Source organism: Leuresthes tenuis, unplaced genomic scaffold (assembly GCF_036924035.1).
Source record: "Leuresthes tenuis unplaced genomic scaffold, fLeuTen1.0.hap1 SCAF_2, whole genome shotgun sequence".
Classification (NCBI taxonomy): Eukaryota; Metazoa; Chordata; class Actinopteri; order Atheriniformes; family Atherinopsidae; genus Leuresthes; species Leuresthes tenuis.
In genome coordinates this window covers 42248356-42273355 of record NW_027325356.1, presented here as the reverse complement: position 1 = coordinate 42273355, position 25000 = coordinate 42248356, and the positions used below count along the sequence as shown (strand labels likewise).

Here is a 25000-nt window from a genome sequence, read left to right as displayed (position 1 = left end):
CTCCTGCAGCTGATGCACCACCTCCACAGAGACACTACCCCATCTTGCTGAAGCTGATTCTTCTCCTCACATATAAAGCTCTTAATGACCGAGCTCCATCATATCTTAATGATCTCATTGTAAGATATTTTCCTAACAGAGCACTTCGCTCCCAAACTGCAGGTTTACTTGTGGTTCCCAGAGTTTTCTAAAAGATTAGGCTTAAAACTTTCCTTTTTGATAAAGCTTATAGTTAGGGATGGCTCAGTAATCCTGAAACATCCCATAGTTAAGCTGCTATAGGCTTAGACTGCTGGGGGACCTCATCTGTCACACCTTTCCTCACTTTGCTCTCTTTTTCCCCCTGTCTAATTTCTCAGATGATTTTATGTCCATGTGACATTATCATGGTTATTAACTTGTGTTTCCCTGTTCCATCCTTTGAATGGTGTTATGGTGTTTTTTCCCCCTCTTTTCCCTCTTTTCTGTCTTCTCAAACCCCAGCTGGTCGAGGCGGATGGACCCTTCCTGGTTCTGGTTCTGCCAGAGGTTTCTTCTTGTTTCTGGTTCTGCCAGAGGTTTCTTCCTGGTTCTGGTTCTACCAGAGGTTTCTTCCTGAGTCTGGTTCTGCCAGAGGTTTCTTCCTGGTTCTGGTTCTGCCAGAGGTTTCTTCCTGGTTCTGCCAGAGGTTTCTTCCTGGTTCTGGTTCTGCCAGAGGTTTCTTCCTGGTTCTGGTTCTGTCAGAGGTTTCTTCCTGGTTCTGGTTCTGCCAGAGGTTTCTTCCTGTTAAAGGGAGTCGTTCCTTTCCACAGTCCCTCAGGCTCAGGACGGGAGATTGGACTGAAGACAAGTTTCTGTGCAATCTGTTGGTTTCCTTAGCTAGGATATTGTTTTTGAGTTGGCTCTATATGAATTAATTGGATTATGATTACAATGAATTGAATTCCAATTGGCTTGAATTGGACTATATTACTTAAGTCCCTTGAGATGACATTTGTTGTAATCTGGCGCTATATAAATAAAACTGAATTGAATTTTATTGTATTAATTTTGGAGCTATCTGGCACAGGACTTTCCTTTGGGATGAATTAAATTCTACCGAATCTAATTTGAAATAGAACTGACTTTAATTGAATTGAACTCTGACACTGGGAAGGCAGTAACACTGGGACAGGACTAATGTTGAATGCTTCAGAGATTTTCAAGGTTAACAAGGTCTCCATGTATATCTTCGAATCTCTGAGACGCCATAATCTGAATCAGGAAAAAGCTCAGCTGACTCTGGTAAGGTCTTTTTTACCCTTTGACCTGAAGCTTCTGTTGATACAAGACTTCTAAAACCTCACTAAAGACATTCAAACTGTCCACTAAAACCCGATATTCTTTCAGCCTCTTAAGTAACTACAAACATGGACAAAAGAATACAACAAGGAATTCAACCTTCAGCTTTCATTGTAAATGGCTGACTTTGACCTCATCTTTATTAACACTTTGTTTTGTCTTGTGTCGATGGGACTTGAGCTTTGCATCATGCGTACAAGCTTAAAGCACACATACACCAGGACTGAAAGGGCTAAGAGGAAGTGTGTGAGAGGGTAGTTTATGCATGAACACAAACACAGTTACTGCATCTTTTACCGCAGTATTAACAGTATTTCAGTGTTGCAGGGCTGGGAGGATGGTCCCCTGGCAGGCTCCGAAGCCCACCCTGTATCCATCTCCTTGACAGTAACCTAAGAAGACATTGGACATCATAATCAATAAATCATTTGATTATTGGCATCATCATAATCATCATCAGTCAGTAATCAACAGATTTTAGAAACCAAAGTTCAGAAGCAATCTGCTTTTTTGCCCTAATTATATTTAAATCTATCCATATCTATATTAGTGAATAAGGAAAAGTTGCAGGCCTTGATTCACTGGCTGTACCGGAACAGGCAACAGAGTTATGCTAAGGAATAAGACAAGAAATGCCATCTTCATACAACAGAATTATCATCATAAATGTCAAATTCAAATTTTCAGGACGTTCACATTTGCTTCTGAATAAAAGTTGAAGAAAACAAAGAGTTGGTTTTAAACAGTTCTCTATGGTCAGAGAAGGAAACACAAATCAGTAGAATGTTAAATAGAATGACTTTAACAAAAATTACTGAACAATCTGACAAGTCAGATTAAGCAGCCTTTTCTCCGAAAGAAATCCTTTCATCAAATATTGAAAAAGGTTTTATAGTACTGATAGACTTATTTTCACTTTGTGCTAAGACTACATCCAGGAGGTACTTGATAATCTCTCCAAAGCGGCTTGATTCTTGGGAGATTTGACACATTGTGATCGTGATGCTGATTGTTCCAAACTCTTGTGTGTCAGACAAAAAGATAACCTGGACTGTGGTGAGACTCATTCTCTAATGATTATGTAAATGTCACAAGGTAATCAGAAACCTTCCAGAGCAAAAAAAAAAAAAAACAGGGACTGGTAAGCCTTGTGATTCTGCACTTTTCACAACATTCATGGAAAGCAGAACGTTTGCAGTGGGAAGATCATCTGGCTTTGGGACGACTTTGTCTTTTTTTCTATTGTTCTGTAAAACACAGTATGATGAAGACCCGTCACACTAGGTACTGGTCCACTAACAACTAACAGCACATGTTTTGGGACAGTGGCTTCGTGAAGGGAAATGCTGATTAAATAGATCTGTGGAGTGGCCTATTGGTGATGTCTTTAGCACAGTTTGCACTGCTCCCTACATCATATCAACTGTGTTTCCTTCCAGCTTACTGCAGAATCCGTGATATTGCAATACATGACATTTACAATATGTTTTTGGAAAATTGACCATATCTTTAATAGTGCCACATTAATTAATAACTTGCTATTATGTTCATCAATTTGGAATGAAATATTAAATACAAGAGTGGCAATGAGCTCAACCCCTCTACTGTGCTGTAATATCTTCTGCTGATTATCATCCCAAACATAATTAGGAAGGTTTTTAGTAAGGTAAATTGTAGTTCAGTCCACTCATCATGAGAAGTTATACACAACTTATGAAACTTCTGTATTGCTCTGGCATCAAAATTCCTGATGGTGTGATATTACTTTCTACATTCTCTTGATTAACTGAGAAAATGATTATCAATGTATGTCTTTGGCAAAAAGCTGTTTCCTGTTCAGTAACCGTCCTCATGGAGTTCCAAGGAAACTCCTATTTATTCACAGAGAAGTTATCAATAATCAAACCTGTGATGGTGACTTCATCTCCATCATTCAAGAACGTTCTAGTTTTTCCTCCTCCAAGATCAATGCTTTTAGATCCTCTCCACGACAGCTCCAGCATGGAACCAAAGCTTTCTTCATTCTGTGGAGATACACGGGTCATGTTAACAGACAGGTCAGGATCGTGGCTTCACAGGGGAAGGAGGGTGAAATGTGAGGGGGAAAGTGAAGGAAACAAGCGGAAAGTCCCGTTCAGAAATAGGCTGACATCATGAGCACTCCAGTTCTTTTCGTTTAACACTAGCAGCCTTACAAAGCCATGCCTGCTAACATTTACAGATGGCTTTCAACTCAGCACAGCCACAGTTCAGGAGACATACTGTCAGTGTTTGATTCCCCATCCTTTCACATGTTCCTTCAGCAAAATGTTGAATCCCCCGGTGTGGGGTTAGTGTTACATGTGTAACTCATGTCTGAAAAGAGCCGAGTATCAGCTAAATGATGTAATATGCATGCTCTCGAGTACAAACAGTAGTACAAAGGTAAAAGACTACCTACAGAGAATCAAGGTCATAAGTAATAATCAGGTACTGAACATGCAAACACTAACAGGTCCGCTGATGGTACCAGAAGCCAGCAGATCTCCTGGTCTGAGGTTGCAGCCGCTGACTGTGTGATGGGCGAGCTGCTGCTTCACTGTCCAGTACATGTTCTAAAGACAGAGAAAACATCCTGTGTTTAAAAAAGATTAGTTTGATATGGGTGCTTGTGTCTACTTCACTGTATATTTATATTTACAGAGCCTCAGAGGTTGTCACCTTGGATGTGTCATTCTCCTTTTTTCACTAAATTACTTCAATAAAATACTTCTTAAGATCGTAAAAGCTTTACTTGATAATATTTAGATATACTGTGTGATGTGTACTGTGTAGAACTTTGATGTATTGTAACTTTTCCCTTTGGGAATTCACTGGGCCCATCACAGGTAAACTTCATAAATAGAATTGAACATTTAACCCCCAACTGCTTCATAAACATTCAAATAAAGCAGTTCCAAGACTGTGTGCCTCATAGGCTTCACAACTTCACCACTTTGAGAATCTATCTATCAGTGGTGGGGCAGTCGAGGTGATGTTACGGTATCAGACACTATGTGGCTGATCCTGATGTTATTTACAAACAACATGGACTCTTTTCGTAGTCGTGCCTCATCAGGTTCTTACTTTAAAATTTGAACTGCAGATGTTTGCAGCTTCAGTCATGTCCTGTCCTTGAAGGGTAAAGAAAAAAAGTTATTTTAGTTTATGATGACACTGACAATCACCAATTAAACCATCCACCCATCCATCCATCCATCCATCCATCCACCCATCCATTCATTCATCCTTCCATCCACCCATCCTTCCATCCACCCATCCATCCATCCATCCATCCACCCATCCATTCATTCATCCTTCCATCCACCCATCCTTCCATCCACCCATCCTTCCATCCACCCATCCATCCATCCACCCATCCATTCATTCATCCTTCCATCCACCCATCCATCCATCCATCCATCCACCCATCCATTCATTCATCCTTCCATCCACCCATCCTTCCATCCACCCATCCTTCCATCCATCCTTCCATCCACCCATCCATCCATCCACCCATCCATTCATTCATCCTTCCATCCACCCATCCTTCCATCCATCCTTCCATCCACCCATCCTTCCATCCATCCATCCACCCATCCACCCATCCTTCCATCCACCCATCCTTCCATCCATCCACCCATCCATTCATTCATCCATCCATCCACCCATCCACCCATCCTTCCATCCATCCATCCACCCATCCTTCCATCCATCCTTCCATCCACCCATCCTTCCATCCACCCATCCATTCATTCATCCACCCATCCTTCCATCCATCCATCCATCCATCCACCCATCCATCCATCCATCCATCCATCCATCCACCCATCCTTCCATCCACCCATCCATCCACCCATCCATTCATTCATCCATCCACCCATCCTTCCATCCATCCTTCCATCCACCCATCCATCCATCCACCCATCCTTCCATCCATCCTTCCATCCACCCATCCATCCATCCACCCATCCTTCCATCCATCCATCCACCCATCCTTCCATCCATCCTTCCATCCACCCATCCATCCATCCACCCATCCGTCCATCCATCCATCCATCCACCCATCCACCCATCCTTCCACCCATCCATCCATCCACCCATCCTTCCATCCATCCATCCACCCATCCTTCCATCCATCCGTCCATCCATCCATCCATCCACCCATCCACCCATCCTTCCACCCATCCATCCATCCACCCATCCTCCCATCCTTCCACCCATCCATCCTTCCACCCATCCATCCTTCCACCCATCCATCCTTCCACCCATCCATCCTTCCACCCACCCATCCTTCCACCCATCCTTCCATCCTTGCAGACCTGACAAACAGTAGGGTGTTATATGAAAAGCAAAAATAGGTCTTTACACCATGATGTATACATTATCATTCAGCTGTGGTTAAAAGCAACAAGTTCCATATGCTCACATGCTGTAATTAAGTCCAGTAGTGTACAGATATTAGTGTTCTAACATCTCTGCTTCATTACATTTCAGAGAAAATGAATCTGACATCTGCATGTGCTATGAAAACCTAAAAACCTAAAAACCTAAAAAACGTTTTCTATTTTTTTTTACCAGATTAAGATTAGTTGTAGAACTTTCCTTTCTGATAAAGCTTATAGTTAGGGATGGCTCAAGTGATCCTGAAACATCCCATAGTTAAGCTGCTATAGGCCTGGACTGCTGGGGGAGCTCCCATGATGCACCTCTCCTCGCTCTGCTCTTTACTCTCCATGATGGTGGATGGATGAATCTTGACGGTTGCTATGCGTCGGCCTCATCGGCAGCAAGTCTGTGTAGCTCTCAATTTGGTTTGTCGTTCATATAATTTTTAGTTCATGTAATTTTTAGTTTTTATCTAAACTTTTTTAGGGATTTTTAGTGATCTGCTTTTTATTTACATTTCGATTTATTTTAAATTGTTTTGACAATGTGCACTGCTACCAGTACTAGAGCAGTTGGAACTGTCAAAGATTAGACGCGGAATTAAACATCCAATTCCAACTGGGCTAAAAAAGGTGTACCATGGATGCAGAGCTGGAAACTAAAGGCAAAGAGGCAGAAGCCTCTGCGATTATGGGAAACGCTAACTCGCTACCAAACAAGTGTGATGAGCTAGAGGCGCTTGTGCAGAACCAACAGCTGAATAAGGAGAGCAGTTTGATCTGTCTGTCTGAGTCCTGGCTGAACGACAACACACCAGACTCATGTGTGGACATACCCGGCTTCACAGCCGTATGAGTGGATCGTGACCGGAGTACGAGCGTTAAGCGGAAAGGAGGAGGTATTATCCTGTTTTTTAATCAGAGATGGGTTAACCCCCGCAATGTGATCATTAAGGAGAGGATATGTTGTCCAGACATTGAACTGCTGTCAGTTGGTTTCCGTGCCTTCTCTGCACCCAGAGAGTTCCCATATACAGTCATCATCGTTGTTTACATTCCACCGAGGGCAGCACCTACAATGGTGTGTGATGTCATCCATGACGCCGTTGCTAGGATACAGACTCAGCATCCTGAGGCATTCGTTGCAATCACAGGGGATTTAAACCACGTCTCTCTATCCTCCTGCCTGACTGGCTTTGTACAGTATGTGGACTGTCCAACACGTGGAGAAAGGACATTAGATCTGTTTTATGCTAACATGAAGGAGAGCACAGCACCCCCCCGGGGAGATGAATAAAGTATTTTTCTATTCTATTTCTATTCTATTCTATGTACATGTGACATTATTGTGGTTATTAACTTGTGTTTCCCTGTTCCAGCAGGTATCCTTTGAATGGTGTTATGGTGTTTTTCCCCCTTCTTTCCTGTCTTCTCAACCCCCAGCTGGTCAAGGCAGATGGACCCTTCCTGGTTCTTGTTCTGATGGAGGTTTCTTCCTGTTAAAAGGGAGTTTTTTCTCTCCACAGTCGCCTCGTGCAGCTCAGGACGGGAGGATAGGATCAAAGAGAAGTTTTGGTGCAATCTGTTGGTTTCCTTAGGTAGGATACTTTTTAATTCTGTATGAATTGAACAAAATTTTTATTTAATTAATTGGATTTGATTGGATTATGATTGGATTACAGTGAATTAGATTCCAATTGGCTTGAATTAAACTATATCATTGAAGTGCCTTGAAATTACATTTATTGTGATTTGACGCTTTTTAGGTAAAGCTGAATTAAACTGATGACCGCTGGGATAGACCGACGGATTAAGTGGCTAAAGAAAATGGATGGATGGCTGGATTGCTGAAATAAATTGACATTAGCAATGTCACTCCATAAAGAATACTTGCTCAGGGCTTTTACCACTAAGATGTGTATATATTTGTGTGTCTGAACCATTGCAGCTGATCTGATGAGAGTACTCTGAATACAGTACCCTTTAGTGACACAAACAGGTTAATGTTGAAAGTGTAAGCATCCTGATGCTGCAGGTATGGGAGTGGTTCAGGATCCTGTAGGAAGAACATAGATAAAAATATAATGAACAAGAGGGTCACAGATTTATTACGTTATGATCTCAGGACTGAGCAAAACAAAGCAACTTTTTAGACAAAAGTATACATTGGTATAAAGTGGTACCAACAGAAATCTAACACTGCCCTAAATCTTCAACTGATCTTATCAGTCTCGTCAGTTTCTGTCTGTCATTTCAATCACCTACACACACTTCTTTAGGGTTTGTTGCAACTGACACTCACTCTTTTGCAATAGTTACGTGTAAAATATTTTAATTGTCATACCACTGAAACAGATGCAGATAAAAAAGAAATATTTTTCACTGAGCTATTTTCTGTAAAAACTTTTTAAATATTCTTTTCTGATCTGGTTTGGATGCTGTGCTGTTTAAGGGATTTCTACTTGTAAATTACTTTCTAACAGCTTGTTTACATGTGGGATCATCTATTTGAACTATAAATTTTATTAATCTTTTTCATACTAAAGGACACGAAAGGACTTTTAAAGGCCTTCTTAATAGTATATAAAGATTATTACAAGTACTTTAATGCAAAGTTTTCCAAGTTTGGTCATTGAAAATTATTCATAAGCATCAAGTTAATAAAAGAAAAATAGTTTATGTGTAAATTAGTATGAATATATGTTAACATATTATAAATAACTTCAAAAATAGGTGAAATAATTCCATTATCAGACACATCTCTTTACTTTAAGATGGGATCCTTATACTAACCTGGATAGGGTTGGGTTCTGCAAAGGGTAAGAGTGCTTCCATTGGAACAACCCAGGGTGAGATGGTTGTCCCAAAGTTCTTCCCAAGGAAGGGTCCAAGAGGAACATACTCCCAAGCCTGGATATCCCTAGCTTTGAGTAAACACAGACAAACACATTAGTAAGCCCAATATGCTTCTGGTATCTGTTATCGTGCATATACACAGGATTATATGGTAGAACAATTAATTTTCAATTTGTATAACATTTCTTTAGGAATTATGAGATTAAAAAACATTTTCCATTAATATATTAATATAAGATGTTTAAGAAGTATTTGTAAAAGCTATCACATGACTATTTAGATGTTCATGTTCCTCCAACCACAGGGAGAGGAGGAGGAGTGGCAGCTATCTTCAGATCAGGGTTACTAATCAGTCCGAGACCCAAGATTAGTTTTGTCACAGTTTATGTTGGGATCTTCATGTTTTCAGGTTATGTTCTTGCCATGTTTTTCCCCTGCCACCTAATTTCACTCATGTCACCTGCTTCATTGTTCACAGCTGCATCACTAATCACTGCCTCCACAGTATTTAGTCTCCTGGTTTCCTTTCATTCATTGCAGAATCCTTACTAACCCTTCATTCTACAGATCACGAGAGTTAAGTCTGGTTATGCCTCATAGTCTTGTCATTGTTTATTAATCATAGTCTGGTTCAAAGTATTTATCCATAGTCTTGTTTTCATAGCCTGTTTATTGTTTCCCATAGTTTAAGTATTTTTGAGATCCGGCTCTGCCATGCCTTTTGTTCGTGCTCTTTGTCTTGATTGGAATAAACCTTTTTTGAAGTTAAAGAACTGCATCTGGGTCCTACCTTCCACCGTTCCTGACAAGTTTTAGCTCTTTTGAATCTCTGATTCTCAGTTTTTCCCAAAGTGGAAATCACAAAAACCTCTTGTGTTTGTTGTTGTGTATCGTCCACCTGGCCCTTATTCTGAGTTTCTGTCTGAATTCTCAGAGTTTTTATCACAGTTAGTGGTGAGTACAGATAAAGTCATTGTAGTGGGTGACTTTAATATTCATGTAGATGTTGAAAATGACAGCCTAAATATTAACTTTAATTCTATATTAGACTCTATTGGATTTTCTCAAAGTGTTCACAGACCTACTCACTGCCTTAATCATACCCTTGACCTTGTGCTGACTTATGGCATTGAGAGTGAACAGTTAACAGTGTTCCCTCATAACCCTGTCTTGTCTGACCATTTTTTAATAACTTTTGAATTTACATTACTTGACTACACGGTTTCTGAGAAGAATTCTACATATAGAAGGTGTCTGTCAGAGAATGCTGTAACCAGATTTAAAGAGTTGATTTCATCATCCTTTTCTTCACTGCCATGTGCTGATATGACACAGGATGGCTACCTAAATTTTACTCCAGTAGAACTTGACTCTCTTGTTGACAGCACTATAGCTTCAATGCGTACAACACTGGACAATGTTGCCCCTCTGAAAAGGAAGGTAATCAGTCAGAAGAGGTTGGCTCCTTGGTATAATTCACAGCTGCTTTAAAGCAGACTGCAAGAAAGCTGGAGAGACAGTGGCGTTCCTCTAATTTAGAAGAGTCTCAATTAGTCTGGAAAGATAGTTTAATAACGTCTAAGAAAGCCCTTCGTAAAGCTAGAACTGCTTATTATTCATTATTGATAGAAGAGAATAAGAATAATCCCAGGTTTCTTTTCAGCGCTGTAGCCAGGCTGACACAGAGTCCGAGCTCTGTTCAGTCATGTATTCCTTTAAGATATGGAGCTCACTCACTCACTACAATTATTTCATCTGTACTGTTTCTTTCCTCTGATTTTGATAAAGTGTTTTAATTGTTCATTTTGTGATGTTCTGTACCCGCATACAAGAAAACTTGTGTTTCCGAGTTGAGTGAACGCTGACGTGCTTCGCTGCCACTATTCACCCGCAACTTTTGATCGTGTTTCCACGCCACTCCAGCCACATAATGACTGTATCTCGAGTTGAAACGGGGATTTTAACCCTCCTTTTTCGCTTGATGATCTTCATTTGTGCTGCCATCGCTCCCTGTTTCTGCGATACCTGGTGAATGCTGCCTACCTGCTCAGCACCTCTGTGCTCTGTTATGTGGGTCCTCTATGTCTTTGTGGTCTCTGGACCGTCTTGTCGCTCTGCCATCTAACTGTGGGAGGACTCCTCCAGTATTTGGTCGCTGAGCTTCTCAGGCTCTGCTCACAATGGCCCAGATCTCCACCGGCAGCACTGCACCTCCACCCGGACATCGAATGCCTGCTTCGCTGGTGGTACATCCGCCGCGGGGCTTCCAATTTGGCGGCTCCAAGGGGATTACCTCCTTCTGGTCCTTCACTCGCCAGGCACCGGTAAACACCGGCCGGACTGTTAATCATAGTGTGTTAGCCAGCCTGGCCAACGCTCCTCTCAGCCATGACAACACCAGCGTCAACTTTGGTCTCCTGAACATTCGCTTCCTCATGGGCAAAGGACATCTCATTCAGGATATCCTTACTGACCGTAAGTTTGGAGAGACACCAAGCTGTAGACCTCCACTGTCAGGCCCGGAAGTGAGGACGTTTTTTGGGGTGTGGGGAGGACATTTTGAGAGGGTGATTTTCACCTGCCCTTTACATTTGAGAGAGACCAGCGAGAGAGCATATGTACGAAAAGAAGAAGGAGAGTGAGCTTATTCTCCGAATAGTGGTGAGTTTCTGATTTTTATTATCCACAGAAAGTAAATGCATGGTTTCTTGTGTTCTTCGTCAATATAGGTGCCGTTGTTGTAGTCGTTATGGAAGTCATTAATGACGCAAATTACCGAATGTTACATGTGGTTTGGGTTGTCATTTTGAAGCTAAGTTAGATGACTTCAAAGTTTACTTTCACCAATGGTGGTTAGCATCAACACCTAAGGATTCTTAACTTTTTAGTGCATAACATAAAGTAACTGTTCGCATTTGTTTGTATATAACATTATGAAACATTTTTGTAAACTCTCCGTGCATTAGTTGAGCATAGTCACAAAGTTACATACAAAAAAAAAGGCAAGCAGCAATGATCAGGCCTGAGCATGTGTGCACGTTCATTGCATCTGTCCATTACATCTGTAGGAGGAGTGCGATCATATGCGAGGTGTGAAAATCGCACCAAAAATCGCCAACTTCCTGTGGACCTGGCACCATCACATAAAGAGGCTTTTCAGTGCGCCTGGGCACGACGAAGGCATGCATCGAATTTCGTCCCCCTATGCAAAACTAACACAAATGGCAGGGGTATTTAGAAAATTTTTAGGGGGCGCCAAGTTTTATGACCATGCGATAATGATATGGTGTTCATCCTACAAATGCCATTCCATGATCTTCGTCGCCTGGCCACGCCCACACTGTATGACTTTGGAAAAGATTCTCCTAACTTTTAATCCCTCATGGCACAAGAGTAATCTGACCAAGTTTGAAGCCGTTACTATTAAATCTGTAAGAGGTGTTCGATCATATGTGAGGTGTGGAAAAAGGCAAAACGGTACCAATTTGCATGCTCAACTCAAAATGGCCAACTTCCTGTGAACCCGGCGCCATGATGTCCCAAGGCTTTTTTGTACGCCTGGGCATGACAAAGGCGTATAGCGAATTTCGTCCGGCTAAGCAAAACTAACCCCAACAGCACGGGTATTTTGTAAATGAGTAGGGGGCGCTACAGAGTCATTTTGAAGCAACTGCACTATTGCGTAGTGTACACCAGGCCTGACGCGCGTGGCAAAATTGGTGAGTTTTGGTGCATGGAAAAGCACCGAAAATTGCGTAAAATGCACATAGAGTAATAATAATAACGCCTTGAAGAACAATAGGGTCTTCGCTGCTTGCAGCTATGGCCCTAATTACCTTGATCAAGGGACCAGCCCAGCAGGGATTACAGGTTGGGCCCAGACATACTAGTGATGTGTCAGTCGCAAACGAATCGGTTCAGAGAGACAGCTCTTTTCAGTGAACGATGGGAGCCTGCTCATGTGCGTCCGTGAGCCTTTTTTATTTATTTATTTTTTTAACTTTTCGCTTTCGGAAAAGTACTTTCGGGCGTTGGTTCTGGGTGTCACATGTATGACGGTGACAGGAGGAGAGGGAGGGAGAGATGCGCTGAAGAAGAGAGAGGAGTGTGGTGCAAAGATAAGTGAAAACAGAAAAAGACGGAGTATTTGGATGCATTTTGACTGTTGTGTCAATAGCAGTCCTATTTTAATTTCTATGCATAGATTTTTATAGGCATTTTCTATCTGCTTTATGTAGCAGTGGTTCTTCAAGCTAGTTAGAGAGTTACAAGGGATTTTACAACTTTAAATGCAATTAGCTGCAGCAATTTATTGAAATTTAAGTGATATGTGTGTTCAAATACAAATCACAAGTCAAAACAGCGCTAAACTTGGCTGAATTCTAAAAGGTATAAGTGGTAAAATGGAGAGCTGTTTGGGAGCCGAAAGAGCCAGTTCCTCTTGGTGAGCTGAGCTCACTAAAAAGAGCCGAAATTCCCATCTCTAAGACGTACACTACTTGGCTTCAAGTATTCTATATATCGAGATGTATTTTCTTCATCATAACATAACATATTAAATTACTCAAGTGCCTTGTTTTATCCACTTTCACTTAAGTTGGTACTGATGACGAAAAAACATCCTGACATATAGAAAACTTGAAGCCAAGTAATGTACATCTGGGCCCAACCTGTAGCCCTTGCTGGGCTGGTCCCTTGATCAAGGTAATACATACTGGAGGCAGTGTAGACTTGCTAATTGAGTAATCAAACAATGTCTAAGAATCACCACAACCCCATTGTCTAGGTCTTGTACCTTCCTCACATAACAAATGTGTATTCTTGCCCCTTTGTCTGTCTGGCACCAACTTTCACACCTCATGTAAATGCATACCCTTTGTTACCTATCCCCTTCCTTTCCCTCTACCCTTTGTTGCCCAATCCCTTACCTTCCCCATCTTTTGCTCCATCCCTATTTACATATTGTGTAACCATGGCTATTTTCTGTATAAAAGTGTTTCTCTTCATTTGCACCTGGTCAACTCACTGGCTCAGACACCCTCTGTGTGTCACATTTTAGGTTTTGATTCATGTCTTGTCTCGTTTTATTTTTAAATATTAACTGCTCCTCTCGTTTCAGGTACCTTGCCCTTCCTCCTGTGTCAAGTGTCTGATTGTCTTCCCTGATTCCCCAGTGTTTCCACCTGTTCCCCTTGGTCCATCATGTGCTCAAATAGTCTGTGTTTCTCTTGTCTTGTGCCAGTATGTTGTCTCCTCTCATGAGCTACACTACCTTTCCTTTCCTACCTTTCCTTGAACCACAGTTTGTTCACCCACGATTGTACTACCATCTACTCCTCAAACATTGCCGTGAAGTTACCAGACAACACCATCCAGGTGGGTCTCATATCAGACAATGATGAAACCCACTACAGAGAGGAGGTCCAGCACCTGACGCAGTGGTGTCCCAGCAACGACCTCATCCTGAACACCAGCAAGACCAAGGAGGTCATAGTGGACTACAGAAGATCCAGAAAAACTCAATACGTTCAGCTCTGCATACAGGGGGAGGCAGTGGAGCGTATGGACAATATCAAATTCCTGGGAGTCCATAATTCCTCTGAAATATTTCTATAGGAAATCTGGTCTCACCATCCATAAAGACATTTACACAGCTCAGCTCTCTCTACAAGGACTCTATCTCTCATGCTAAAACAGACAGGCAACACTCTCTTTTCCGTATTTAATAGCATCTTTCAACCCCGTGACTCCCTACACCCCACCTCTACTCATCTGAACCCTGCAATTTTCTCCTCCTGTTTTTCAATGAGGTCAGCAAAATCCACCAGCACCTAGGCTCCTCTACCTCTCCCCTCCCCTCCTCTTAACTTCTTCCACCCTGTCAACCATTTTCCAGCTTTGACCTCCCTCATCCCTCAGTAATCTCAGACCTCATTAGCAAGTCCAAGCCCTCTTCTTGTCTTCTTGACCCCCTCCCCACAGGTCTGGTCAAATCCTGCCTCCCCTCTCTGCTCCCCCTCATATCAGCCATTATCCACTCCTCACTGTCCACTGGAATTGTTCCCGCTCTTTTCAAGTCTGCAGCTGTCAGTCCCTTCCAGAAAAAACCTGGTTCACACCCCAACAACTTCAATAACCTTCACTCCCATCTCACCAATAACAGCCTTTACAAACAATTCCAGTCCGGTTTCTGTCCCCGCCACAGCACAGAAACAGCCCTCATAAAGATCACCAACTCCTCATGGCAGCTGACTCCGATTTCCATCCTCATCCTCCTCAACTTGAGTGCGGCCTTTGACACCATTGCTCACTCCATCCTCCTCAATAGACTCTCTTCCTAAGGCATCACCAGCACCCCCCTGCACTGGTTTCACTCCTACCACACAGGCCGTACTCAGTTCATACAGCTCAAGTCCTTCTCCTCTCAGCCCTCCCCCGTCACTTCAGGTGATCCCCAGGGCTCTTTCCTGGGGTCCCTCTTCTTCATTATCTACCTCCTCCCACTTGGCAATAACTTCAGGAAATTTGGTTTACATTTCCACTGCTTCGCGGATGACACCCAGCTCTTTCTATCCGGTAAACCTGACCCCACTCTCCCTCACCATAGACAACTCCATAGTGTCCCCCTGCCCCCAGGTTTAGAGTCTGGGTGTCATCCTCGGCAGCACACTTTACACTCCCACATAAATAACATTATCCAGTCTGCATATTTCCATTTACGTAACATTAATTGTCTCTGCCCCTCTCTCACTCCTCACACCACTGCTATCCTGGTCCACAGCCTCCCTCACCTCCCGCATCGATTATTGCAACTCACTCCTTTTTGGTGCCCCTCACAAATCCCTTCATAAGCTTCAACTGGTCCAAAACTCTGCAGCCCCCATTGCCAGAACCCCCTCCTCAGTACCAGTTGGGCTCAGTTCCATCAGCAGAGCAAATGAAAGCTCTGCTCCCCAATTCTGGAACTCACTCCCACCAGACATCTGCATTGACTCTTTACCCCTCTTCAAATTGTTTTTTTTTTTTTTTTTTTTTTTTTTTTTTTTAAACTTGTATTATCTTATTTCTTGTGTTTTTAATGTGTTGCAAAGTGTCCTTGAGTGTCAAGAAAGGCGCTTTTTAAAAAATAAAATGTATTATTATTATTATAAAGACAGACCTGACAAATGCTTGGTTTGGACAATGGGCAGAAGAACAAATTTCTGGTTCATTTTTACCCCAGGACCCTTGTCTCAGACTGCAGGTGACCCTGAAACATCCCATAGTTATGCTACTATAGGCTTAAGGCCCCAGTATGGTTGCCATGATGGCTCGCGCAATGACGTCATGGTGTCGTGCCGGCCATATATAGTGGTGCGAGTCGATGCGCCAGTAGTTGCAATCTTCTCCGTCACAGAGATGTCGCTGCTACGGGAAGGTTACCGCTAACTACTCTACAACGACGAAAATGGAGAAGAAAACAATGCCAAGAGCAGGAAGAGTAGCACTGTCATCAATGGTCAGCATTCTCACCTCTGCTTACATTATAGCTGATGAGCCTACAGAAGTTGAAATTTCAATAGGTGTGTCATCACCATTATAGTCTGATATAGTGCTTAGAATATTGTTATAAAACGTTTAAGTGTATTGTGTTTCCTTTTCTTTGTTTGTTTGTTATGAAATAGTGCGCTTCAATGGACACACTTGGGAATTATCGTTGCCTTTCAGGAGGCAATAATAATAATAATAGATCAGTTTGCTGTTTTACTTGCTTATGCTGTTTCAATGCAATGTCGTACAGGTGCCTGTACGGACGCACTTCCTCGTGGAACCTGTTTTCCAATTGGTCCATGTGGTTCGTTGTTCTCTGCGTGCGCCACGTAACAAATTTTGACTGCTGCCTTTTCATGGCGGCTGCCAGGCGGAAATGGGTCACGCGCCATCCGCGCCGTAAGCGACACGCCAACTGTAAAACAAGCTTTAGACTGCTGGGGGACCTCCCATGATGCACCTCTCCTCCCTCTGCTCTCTTTTACTCTCCATGTACATACGACATTATCTTTGTCATTAACTTGTGTTTCTCTTTCTCAGCAGGTATCCCTGGCTTGGTGTTGTTTGTGTGTGTCTCTGTCCTGTTCAGGCAGATGGATGTCCACCTTCAGTTTTGGTCTTCTCTTCTGGGATTTAATTGGATTATTAATTCATTAAATTTGACTGTATTTAATCGGACTCAAATTCAAGATGTATAATTTTCAGAGATTTTATGTGACCTCTTTCCTGTCCTTGACTGGATTATGATTATATTACAGGTAGTTGGATTCCAATTGACTTGAGTTGGACTGTGTCTTTAAAGTGCCTTCTGATGACGTTTGTTATCATTTGGCGCTTTATAAAACTAAATTGAATTGTATTAAAACAATGAAATTGCCCTGTTGACATGGTGGGAGGGACAGCAGTGTGTCTGTCTTTTACAGAGACTTACAGCTGAATCAGAAATATAAATTATCGCTCATGGTTATCAAGAAGTGACTGAAACCATTTCAGTCTGAAGAGTGTGAAAATACATCTACAATGCAAACTAAAATGAATCAAGAATGGGAAGTGAAATACCATAATTCGTAATCCATGCTGTGGGGTTAGGGTGGCATACCATCAGCATTATTTCAAACAACAGTCACATAAACTACACTTGTATGAATATGTGTTCTGAATTACATATAAAGTTGTGGATGAAACCATCCGGCGTTGCATATGTTTAAATGTTTCATTTTCACTGAGTAGTTTTGTTTTAAAAGATCAACAAACTTCAGATGTTTCAAAAATTTACATCTGAAGTCATGGAAAACTATGATTCTGCAACATAAACATCTATTTTCCAGGATAATACATATAACTTCAGATCCATGTGTCAGGGGAGCACACAAAACAAAGTTGATGCTGGTGTGCTGTATTAGACTCTTACCACTCCAGTCATTCATGAGTACCATGCCAAAGATGTGTTCATGGGCTTGGTTGATGGGAATGGGCTCCCCCAGTGGATTTCCTTGTCCAACAAAGAAAGCCTGGACACAGAGGAGAAGCAGATCTAATTGTAGCAATAATAAAATAGTAATGCATTTACTGCAAGTGCTGTATTAAATGTCACTCAGACTGACAAAAGACAAGGTGGGAAGACAGACAGCTTGGGTCTCTTCTTCCAGCAACATGCACGTTGTAGTACATTTATTTAATTCTATCTCAAACACATGGCATCTTAGATAAAGTAAACACGGTAATCACCATCTCCAGCTCAATGTCCAGCTGCTTAGAGGGGCCAAACACTGGAGGTTTCGCTAAGAGAAAAACAAAAAGACAAACATGGTTATCACCATCAGCTGTGAGAATTTGAACCTTGGGTACAGAAATCTGCAGTCTTGTGATGAAAATTCCCCTGTGGAGACATGCCATGCCATTACATTTAACAGCTTCAGTTGCCTCCGTGAATTTTTTGTAATGTTAAAGTAAACAACCATTAACTCTGCAATACTGATAAGCAGGAGCAGCTGGAGTGGCCAAGTGGACCATGAATGTAGGAATACACCCTGATTAGCTCCAACGTTCTGACCACTGACAGGCGTCATGAGTAACTCAGCTCATCTTGTTCCAATGTTCTGCTTGGAAACCTGTATTCTGACATTCCTCGTAAAAAATGTTGAAGACCAGTCATAACCCCACATATGGAAACAGAACTCTATCATAGCTGCAGCCTCTCCCAGCAGGACGTTAGTGGGCCCCACAAAAATAGCTTAGAAAGGACCCAAAAAAAAAACACAAAAAGTCTGAGGTGTTCACCTGGCCTACAAACTCCAGAGACATCGATCTGATGGGATCTGCTGTATCTGTGGAAAGTAAGCCCATTCCACAAAGAACTCTCTCCACAACCCACCAGGCCCAAACGTGCCAGCACCCCAGATGTTGTTTCTTCATGCCCTGACTAGTCAGAGATAGTTTGGTGACATATAGGGGACCCACTCAGTATTTGGCGGGTGGTCATAATGTTCTGGCTTATTGGTAGATATTCTATACACGTACAACCAAAGTAACAGTCCTGAAACTGAATGAGGAGAGGCCTTTTGGATGTTTATGGTTTTGAAACAGTTGTTTCTTCACATAACCAGCATTCACATGTTGACACCAACTTAACTTTGCAGTTATGTTATGAGTTGATATATTGTAGCTTGTTCCTTTTAGCCCTACATTGGTGTCCCAAGACAAAACATCAGACTTTTGAGCTGCTGAGTGCTCCACTACAATCAGATGTTAGTCTCCTTCTTTGCCTGTTTGCTGTTGAGAAGATATTTGCAAAGTGGGTTTATTAGAGCCCTGTCACGCTACACTAAAGCTAGAAATCAAGCACAGCATCCAGCTATGAGGAAACATTTTGTCCTGATGAGGCAAGTCGTAAACTGAGTGACAAAAACTCAATTATATGAAAAATGCAACCCAACACTGCTGAGCTATAGGACATTACTCTGGTCAGGCCTCATCTGTCCCAAAGGGCGGCGGATGGAGGTGCCAGAAACAACCACTGATGATGCCCTTCCATGGTACCCCACTGGAAGCCTCAACCTGAAAAAGAGAACACCCAGCTAAGCTAAAGAAGAACCACAGTGCAGAAATATCCTCCAGTTTGAGCTCACATTTAGGAAAGTGGACAACAGGCCATCTACAAACGATATATGTGAACATGTCTGATACAGCATTATAACAGAATTTAAGAGTGACAGAGCATACAGGCATGTACTCTTTCAGGCTCCCTTAAGTATGTTTCAGCATTATTCTTAAAAAGCATTTTGTTCACTGTGTAATGAGCTGTTGGTGTTTATAGTGTACCAATTTGGCATCAGAGCGTTCTCCTTCCCTCGGAACATGATGCCAACATTGGTGGCGTGATCTCTGGATGAGTAGAAATCAGTGTAATCACCTGTGAGAGACGGAGGACAGTTTACAACAGCAACATGCACTGGCTGTGCCCAGCACACAGCTGGCTCATTACAAACATTACAAACAGGACACGTTGTTGAGCAGGGCCCCCTGGTACTCATGTGCCCCAAAGTCATGTGAATGCTATTTCCTGCATTTATCACAGATTAACGAATAAGATCATTCTTAAGAGACAATGATAATTAACTTACAACTTATACACAAAAGTATATGGACATCTTGTCTTGTCTGCATGCATATATTTTTGGTCTGCTTTCATTTTTTGGCGTGGTGTGAGGCAGGGTATAGATATCTGTGTTTTTACTGTAGTTTGTGTTTCAGCACATTATTCACAGCTTTTATGAACCTCTTTGTTACCAAATGAAAACAGTTTGTATTTACTAGGGATGAGCGAGTACAGCCTTATCTATATCTGTTAACCATATGAATGATCTGTATCTATCCGTACTCTGAGTAGGCGGGGCCTGGTTGTCTTGAAATGGGCGGGGCTTTAACCAATATGTTATTTTAAGCATGTAATTGATATGGGTTGATTAGAAATGGTTATTGCTGATAAGAAAACTATTTCCAGAACAGCATCAGCATTGAGCTTCAGATCAATGGTTTTGATCATGATAGATACAATAAACAAATAAAGTTTTCATACTCAACATAACTTTATTTTTTAACTTTAATTTCTTTTAATCAGTGTGATTTATTTATTTTTTAATTTTTTTCCACACTAGGTGTGTGTGTGAGTAGCTTAATTTGTAATATCTATACCACTACTACCTTTATTTTTTCATGAATTACAGCAAGAAAGTGTCGGACACTCAGTGCGTGAAGTAAAAAAAACTGTTAGAGGCAGCCGACGGTTAAAAAAAGAAAAAAAAAAATCTCTGACAGGAAGAGACGCCACGCATTCTACCACATCTGAACGAACCCACGTTTACCAGAACTCTGCTGGTTAGAAGTAACTACGAACCGAAGTTAAAACAAACGTGAAGCTGAAGCGTCTTGAGCGGCCGTGGTCGCTATAATACCGGATACCCGTTTCAGCCGAGTATCCGGCTCAAGTCCAGTATTTACTGCATAATTCTTAACCATTCTAGTTGATTATATTGCTACGAAATGATCTGGATAATGAGAAAAAACTGGGATGTGGAGAGATGAGTGGGAATGTTCGGTAAGGGAATACCAGGGAATACCATTTGATAAAACAATGGGAATGACAGCAAGAGATTTCCCCCCAGAACACAGCAGATGCTCACCAATGTCTGCAGGAAGGTGCATGGTGGCTGCACTTTGATGCACAAATGCCCTGTAGAAACAGACAAAAACCAGAATGAGACATGCTGTCTGATGACAGGACTGAAGCTGGGTCAGCCTGTTGGAGATGAATTCATTTCCAAAGTCATTTCCAATGACACTGAGCAAAATGATTCTTCTGTGTATGTCAGAAGAGCTTCAATGATACTGATAATCACTGTACCAACAACTATGATGACTGTACTGCAGCCTCTCTGTTATAGAAGGGCATTTCTATAACAAAGAGGCTGCAGACAAAGGAATTCCCCAGCCCAACCAGTCTGAATATGTCCAGGCCTTCTACAGCTTTCTATTTTGACAGCAGACACAGAATTTAATATCTCAACAGTGTATAGATATCAATCATGTCAGGCCTCTTAATTCTCTTCTGTTTGCTTGACCTAGAATATAAAATAAATGTGATGTTTGGCACAGTCATGTGTCACAAACAGCCAGGATTGTAATTCCAGCATCTTAGTGTAATCAAAACCCTGACCTGACATGTTTGATTATTAGAACTCGTTCTATTGGTTCTAACATTCTCTGTATGCAGGAAACATGCTAAGAGTTTCCCTTATGTCATATCAAATGATCTGATCAAAAGATGACACTTGTGGTCTGCTTGTAGTAAAATTGACGACGATGATGATGATGATGACAACTGACAACACATCTGTGTTACATCTGCAGACTGACCTGCTCCGAAGGCTGACATCATCTCTCAGTGTGCTCTCATTGGCTGACAGCAGCATTTGTAAAGTCCTCCGGGCCTCCTTCCATGCCTCATAACCAAGAGCCATGAAAGCATTCAGCGTGGGCTTTCAGGGAGACAAAGAATTGAAAATTAAAATAATGAGCTATATTTAGATTTTTGTGAAAATCGCTACATCAGCAAGCCAGACATGACCAATTCAAAGTTGGTTGTAATTTGACCTGGGAATGTTTCCTTCATTCCATTTGGACAGTACAAACAAAGCTTCAAACAAAGCACACGTATCTGGTGCAATCATGTTTTCAGCGTCTTGCCTTTTAAGCTTGAAGCTTTGGGACCATCGCATCATTTTCATGATATGCAAAGAACAATTTTCTTTTAATGTTGATTAAGACAGGAACAAAGTCTTTCGTTTACAATAAAAGTTGGATGTTTAACTTCTGAGATGTTTCTGCGCTGTAGATGTTGTACCCACTCAGCTGCTGAAAGAAGTATTCCCTGCAGTCCGTCCTGTTATGGCAGATATTTTTATGCGTCTTTCCTCTGATTCTTTTCCTGACACTTTCATGCAGTGCTGCACGGTGGTGTGGTGCTCAGCACCGTCGCCTCACAGCAGAGGTTTCCTGGTTCAAATCCCGCCAAGTTCTTTCTGTGTGGAGGCTGCATGTTCTCCCCGTGGGTTCTCTCTGGGTCCCCCCACCGTCCAAAAATATGCATGTTTGGTTAACTGGTGAGTCTAAATCCTCCCTAGGAGTGAGCGCTCTTGTTTATTTGTCTCTGTCTGGCCCTGTGACGGACTGGGGCAACTCTGTTGCAGAGGGTGTTTTAAAAAGGTTGTACTGGGCCCACACTCCATGTAAAGGAAGTCTGCTAATGTCTTATTCTGCAGATTCCATCTTACAGACATCAGGTGTTACATGCAGTTAAGTTTTCGAATGATTCAAACTGGATGGAAGTACTGTAGACACACGTAAATCTAACTATAACATTGGCATAATCAATAGAATTGACAAAACTGTGTAAAAAGTACTTTTGTTTTAAATATTACAATCCCCAAAGGTATCAGTGATTGGTGGCATGATTGTTTATAGATGTTGGTGGTTTGATAGCAAATACCTGAGTCTAAGAAATGATGCCATATGAGAGATGAGAAGAAAGTTCTGACATGCTTAAATGATAAATCTGTGAGAAATGGAGGCTGATATGTGTGACTGTTTGAACCTTAATTAACTGCTGACACTGACCTGGTCGAAGACATCCTGCTGTTTGGAAAGCACAGGTCCTACAAAGAAGGACTTCATCACACTGAGGTCCAGTATTTGGTCTCCAATGGCAACACAAATCCGATGTTTTGGCTAGGGAAATACAGACACATAAAATTACACAGAACTTTACAAGAAGTGCTTCTAAGTAGATGTCTTTACATTTCCTCCAATAATCCATGTTAGCCTGACAGAAGCAGAGACACTTCTGAAGAAGTTCTGTTTCTGGAAACTCTCCTAAAAACTGTCCTTATTTAGTTGCTTATGGGATTCTTGCTGCCATGCAAACACACACACACACACACACAAACTGATATCAACTTTTTCCTCTTTTGACATCTGTGGCTAACCTCCTGCTCATGTTCTGTCACAGTTGTTTGTAACGAGAAACAAAATGCACTTACATTTTCAGATGTGGAGAATACTCCATAAGGAAGGTTCTGGTAGGAGAAATCACAATTTGCATCTACTTTTATGAAGGACATCTTCTTTTTGTCTGCAGTGTTCCCCCCGATTCCTAAGCCTCCAGAAGACTGAGCATGGTTAAGGGCTTCCAGATGTTTAACTTTGGACAGGCCTGCCTCCCGCAGCACAGCCAATCACGCGCTGCCTACAGAATCCGCCCAGCTCCAGACTTATGTGAGTTCATGCATAGCAGCCCTGAAAATGACTCAGCAAAGATCACTCAGGATCTCAGGAGATCATCTTTATTGGCTGGAAGGACTGAAGGACAGAGAAGATGACAACAGTCCCCATGAAGTGAGGAGGGGGGCAGAAGAATGAGGATATTGGGTACAAATTGACTGAAAAAAAAGTTGAATATGAAGAGTTTGCACAACTTTAACAATGAAAAGAGATCAATATTTGAGAATTGGGTGGAGGGAGAAAGTGGCTACAGAAAACTAAACAAGTTGAAAATGACCAACAGCAAGAGGACCTGCTGCTGTATAAAGGTGTTTCACAAAAGCAGGAGGAAGAGATGGCTCATGACATTTTCAGATGTTTGTGATTTCAGTATGATCAATGGCAGGGACTTCTTCAAGCAACAAAAATTATCTCTGCCCCCTTTTCATCACAATTTGTAGTGTTTTGTCAGAAAACAAGGCACTCCATTTATGATGTGTATGGGGTCAAAGTGATAGCCGAAGCTGAAATTAAAGCTCCATGCTTTTGTTCTGCATAAAGACCTTATAAATGAAGTGTAAATTGTACACTTCATGCCCACCAAACTCCTTTCTGCTCTTACATTTTACCTGAATTTAACTTAAGACCACTGCTGACATTATTCTTAAGCTTGATTTGTAAAAGATGTTGAACATGAAAATCTTCCTGACCTTATATGCTAGTGATTTGTAGTTCTTAAATCAACTTAATCTGAAGGCGCTGGTCAGATTCTTTAACCTCCTCTCCCTCCATGGATTATTAAAGACAACCATGTGTTTATCTTAAACAGAATACCGGCACACATTCGGTTCTAGTCATTTAACTAAAAGGGGGCAAAAGATCTAAATTAGCCACAAAATATTAAATATTCTGCTGCTAACGATCATTTTCACATCCAACCTTTCCTCTTAACCCTCACCCTTTCTCTTGTTTAAACATTAAACTAATATATTTCTCACAACCTCCTGACCTTAGCTGTAATCACCCTTAACCCTACCCATAACCTTCCCCTTCCTTAGATGTCAAAGGCCACCTGACCAGATGTGAGCAACCGGAAGTAGGTCAAAGGTCACCTGTCAAATTACTTTGATCCATTGATAAGAGGTCAAAGGCCACCTGACCAGATGTGAGCAACCGGAAGTAGGTCAAAGGTCACCTGTCAAATTACTTTGATTCATTGATAAGAGGTCAAAGGTCACCTGGCCAGATGTGAGCAACCGGAAGTAGGTCCAAGGTCATTTGTCAAATTACTTTGATCCATTGATAAGAGGTCAAAGGTCACCTGACCAGATGCGAGGAACCGGAAGTAAGTCAGAGGTCACCTGTCAAATTACTTTGATCCATTGATAAGAGGTCAAAGGTCACCCGACCAGATGTGAGCAACCGGAAGTAGGTCAAAGGTCACCTGTCAAATTACTTTGATCCATTGATAAGAGGTCAAAGGTCACCTGACCAGATGCGAGGAACCGGAAGTTAGTCAGAGGTCACCTGTCAAATTACTTTGATCGATAGATAAGAGGTCAAAAGTCACC

General features: G+C 41.8%; 1 protein-coding gene across 1 annotated transcript; it reads right to left on the bottom strand.

Annotated features, from left to right (window-relative positions):
* Positions 1-1442: 1442 nt before the first annotated feature.
* fah (fumarylacetoacetate hydrolase (fumarylacetoacetase)) lies at positions 1443-23345 on the bottom strand. The gene is made up of 14 exons (XM_072381120.1): positions 23210-23345; positions 22788-22898; positions 21528-21649; positions 20795-20844; positions 19434-19524; positions 19072-19169; positions 17841-17893; positions 17524-17623; positions 8520-8650; positions 7707-7782; positions 4426-4472; positions 3813-3914; positions 3227-3344; positions 1443-1712 (listed from the first exon to the last, which is right to left on the bottom strand). Exons 1-14 carry the CDS (start codon positions 23288-23290, stop codon positions 1636-1638), a joined length of 1257 nt encoding a protein of 418 aa, XP_072237221.1. The 5' UTR covers positions 23291-23345; the 3' UTR covers positions 1443-1635.
* Between the last annotated feature and the right edge of the window lie 1655 nt (positions 23346-25000).